Here is a 4,283-nt window from a genome sequence, read left to right on the forward strand (position 1 = left end):
CGTCCACTGTGCTGCCACTATGCTGTGTCTATGTAACCATGGATCGGAACATTACAAATCGCTGCTGGATAAAATCATAGAGTAAGTAATTCGAGTTTTAGTCGTGGAAATTTGATAATTGAAAAATGATACAACGATCTTTAATCCTAATTTTTTTGTGTTTATAATATTTCTATACGGGTACTTTTTTATAGGAGGATTAACGAGAAAACTGGAAAAAATATAAACAATAATTTTTATAAAAAACAAAATAAAAAACAGTAATTTTTATATTATAATTTTTATATTATAAAAAAGATAATTTTTATTAAATTTTTTATAAAATGTCAAATATTGTTAACAATTTAGTTAGAAAATTGATTATTTTAATCTTAGTTTGATTTTGGTATTTCATTATATATTACGTACAAATTGCTCTAGGACACAATATGGTATAATCCAAAACAAATTGCTGATACTAAAATGTAAAATTTTTATTGAATAATTAATTTTATTAAAAATGAATCAATATTGCCATTGACATTAAATAACATAACTAGCTCCTATACATAGAGGCATCATGTGACTCAATTGTTTTAAATGAGAGGTGAGCTAGTAATTTCTATATAATTGCAACTGAAAAAAATATAACTTCTATCTTAATAAAGATTATGAAATAATAAACTGGTTGCAAATTGGTACCTCTTTTATAAAAAACAAAAAACCTAATTTCTATATTTGAAAAAATTATAAATGGAGAAATTTCAATGTTAAATGGATAACTAATTAGTAACTTTTATATAATGGCAAATTGCAAAAAGAAAAAGGATAACTTCTATCTTAAAAATAATTATAAAATAGTAAATTCTTTGCAAATTGGTAACTCTTATAAAAAAACAAAAACCATAACTTCTATATTGGAAAAACCGTAACTTCTATATTGGAAAAAATTATAAGATGACAAATTTAAGTGTTAAATGGATAACTCATAAAAAAAAAAAAAATGATAAATAAAAATAAAAATTAAATATGTGTAAGATAAATAATGTCGAATTTTTTCATATTGAATTTTATAATTGGTAACTATAGTTCAAATCAACCCCAAAAATAAAAAAATAGACTAAAGTTGGTGGTGAGCTCTTTTGAACACCTTCCGTGTAAATATATATATGAGATAGAATGCGGTGAATTTTAACCAATATTAGCGGCGGTGGAATCGATCTCGGTGCGACGGTGGAGTCGGCCATTTCCGTGGGCACCACGTTTCTTGTGCAGCAAGTTTTGTATACATCAACTATAAGCACCGGACATGCAACACGTTCTCTGCACTGCAACCGGCTTCTTCAACCGTCCATTACATAATTATCTTTTCACTGCAACCCACTTCTTCAACTGTCCATTACATAATTGTCTTACCACTATCCAATTTTCCATGGCTGCTGGTGTTGCTGGAAGCGACCTTCTCGTTGGCCCTCCAGAGCTCTGCAGTTACATTCCTTTGGCCGATCGTAGCTCCTAAGATGACGCAACAACTCCTCTGACAAATCGTAAGTCTCAAGATGAGGTAATAACTGGAGACGATTTTCTCGATATGTTGAGAAAAGGTATGAAGGAATTAGGATCAGATAGTGCGGGGGAGCTGTTTCATATGGGGATGACGGAGAATTGCTCTCCGAGCTTCCTAACATCTGACAATCCCCTGCTCGATTTCTTTTTCCATGTTGTGCCCGATACTCCCTCCCACAGAGTCACTGAACTTCTGGAAGCCGCATGGAATGAAGATCCACAAACAGCTTTAAACCTAGTTTGTCAACTGAGAGGCGTACGAGGAACGGGCAAATCGGATCGAGATGGCTTTTATGCGTCAGCTTGTTGGATCCATTCACGTCACGCCAAAACTCTAGTTGCCAATGTTGACAGCATCGCTCAATTTGGTTATTTCAAAGACCTACCTGAGATACTTGTTCGCCTGCTACAAGGATCCGAAGCTACGGAAAAACGGAAGGCCGAAAAGATCAGACACAAGTTAAAAATCTGGAGTGCGAAGGCAAAGGCAAAGTCTAAATCGAAACATAGACAGATGAGGTTTAGGCGAAACAGAGGCCAGCCAGGTTATTTTGCTCGAAAGGGTGCCGCTGCAAGGGAAGCCAAAATGCTCGGCACGCTTAGGCCGAGAGAAGAGCGAATTGCGGAGCATTTATCAGAAGGAAAAATCCAAAGAGAAAGGGCGCGAGTCATCAGGAAAGAAAAGCGGCTGGAAATAGCGAACTTAGCTCTGAAACGCTACTTGGAGGATTCCCGTTACAGAGCATTGCATGATCAAATTGCACAGTTTTTTGCCAATTTGCTATCTAAAGATTTGGAGGCGCTCAAGATGGGGAAAGTGAGAAGCATAAGCTTAGCTGCAAAGTGGTGCCCTTCCTTGGATTCGTCCTATGATCGTTCAACTCTACTCTGTGAAAATATTGCACGCAGGCTCTTTCCTCGGGAGGACTTCAATACTGAAGAAGATAGACATTATGTTTACAGAGCCCGCGAAAGGTTGAGGAAAGAGGTGCTGGTTCCACTCCGGAAGGCTCTCAAATTGCCAGAATTGTACATGAGTTCCAATTTGTGGGGCGAACTGCCTTACGAAAGAGTGGCCTATGTAGCCATGAAAAATTACAAGGACATTTTTCTGAAGCACGATGCCACCAGATTCACGTGCTATTTGGAGGACGTGGAAGCGGGGAAGAAGAAAATAGCGGCCGGAGCTTTGCTTCCCCACGAAATTATCGAACAAGCGCTCCAGTCCAAAGATTCAGCACCGGCGTTAGTTGCGGAACTGCAGTGGAAGCGAATGGTGGAAGACATGAAGAAAGAAGGAAAGCTTTCTAACACCTTGGCGGTCTGTGATGTTTCGTGGAGCATGGAGGGAACTCCCATGGAGGTCTGCATAGCGCTTGGAATGTTGGTCTCCGAGATTAGCGAGGAGCCATGGAAAGGCCATGTCATGACTTTCACCGAAAGTCCTGAACTACATTTGGTTACAGGGGATTCCCTCGTCGAAAAGTATGCATTCACAAAAAGCATGAATTGGGGAATGAATACCGATTTCCAAAAGGTCTTCGATGTGATATTGGAGATGGCAGTGAAATGCAGGCTAGAGCAGAAGAAGATGATAAAGCAACTGCTGGTTTTCAGTGATATGGAATTCGACGAAGCTTCTGCAAATCCATGGAAAACAGATTACATGGTAAGAAAGCTGAAATTGAATAAAGATTAGCAAAATTGAAGCATCTCAGTGCCTCTTTAAGAAAGCTACGTCAGCAAAGCTGAAATCGAATAAAGATTAGCAAAATTGAAGCATCTCGGTGCCTCTTTAAAAAAGCTGAAATCGAATAAAGATTAGCAAAATTGAAGCATCTCAGTGGCTCTTTAAGAAAGCTACGTCAGCAACTCTTCTGGCTATTTTTGTACACAGCGTTTTGAAAGATCTGGTCTGAGAGAGACAATCCTCCCCATAGAGAAACAATTCTCCTCATAGAAAGCTAGAATTCTTGTATAAATATTTCCAACGAAAATATATAAAACCTATGATATATAAATTCATTTATTTATAAGAAAATTCATATTAAAATTTATAAATAAAATTATCTATTTAAATAATAATTAATTATATATTTAAATTAAATTTATAATTCAAGATGCTAAGCTATATTTTTATTTTTCTTTATTAGTAGTAATCCAAATGGTAAAGTTAATATTAGTGCTGGTTATTATCACAAATAAACTAGATATTGTCACGAATAACCAAAAATTTTAGGCTCGTCATGTATTTTTGATAATGCAATTTTTTTTCACTGTGGCATGCAAGCCCAAGCCTGGTGGCAAGACACGCAAAGGCATCAGTGGCAAACTCTCCGGGCCCAAGAAACTGTGTTTCTGACAGACATACTTGATATGTGTCACACCGATGGTCTGACTCGTAACTGTGGAGCAAAACTCGTAATCGGTACGCATGAGTAGTGCTGAATGGTTTCGGAGGGCCCGTAAAAGAAGCAAATGCTTCGAAATTCCGGAGGTCACTTTTGTGCCTGCGGTGCCAACGTATGAAAAAGGATATGATAATCAATTTATTTGGACGTCGATGTACATAAATATATTTTTCACTTAATCATGAATTATTGTTTAAAATATAATTAAAATTTTTATTATAGGATAACAAAAATTAAATAAATTACAATATTTAAAGTATATGAAAAAGGTATATATTTAATAAAATGAGAATAATTTATTTTTAACAAAATTATGGTGATTTTAGA

At 36.1% G+C, this 4,283-nt stretch overlaps 1 protein-coding gene across 1 annotated transcript; it reads left to right on the plus strand.

Annotated features, from left to right (window-relative positions):
• Nucleotides 1–1,199: 1,199 nt before the first annotated feature.
• Nucleotides 1,200–3,477, plus strand: LOC149202088 (uncharacterized). Its single transcript, XM_089403078.1, has one exon. It carries the CDS (start codon nucleotides 1,571–1,573, stop codon nucleotides 3,242–3,244), a length of 1,674 nt encoding a protein of 557 aa, XP_089259204.1. The 5' UTR covers nucleotides 1,200–1,570; the 3' UTR covers nucleotides 3,245–3,477.
• Nucleotides 3,478–4,283: the final 806 nt, after the last annotated feature.

This window comes from Pinus tabuliformis, chromosome 2_1 (genome assembly GCF_031772625.1).
Source record: "Pinus tabuliformis cultivar Carrire ecotype Pingquan chromosome 2_1, CPIR1, whole genome shotgun sequence".
Classification (NCBI taxonomy): domain Eukaryota; kingdom Viridiplantae; phylum Streptophyta; class Pinopsida; order Pinales; family Pinaceae; genus Pinus; species Pinus tabuliformis.

What these genes read in the sequence shown, in the direction of transcription:
- LOC149202088 (XM_089403078.1), top strand. Translation starts at nt 1,571, where the DNA reads ATGTTGAGAAAAGGTATGAAGGAATTAGGATCAGATAGTGCGGGGGAG.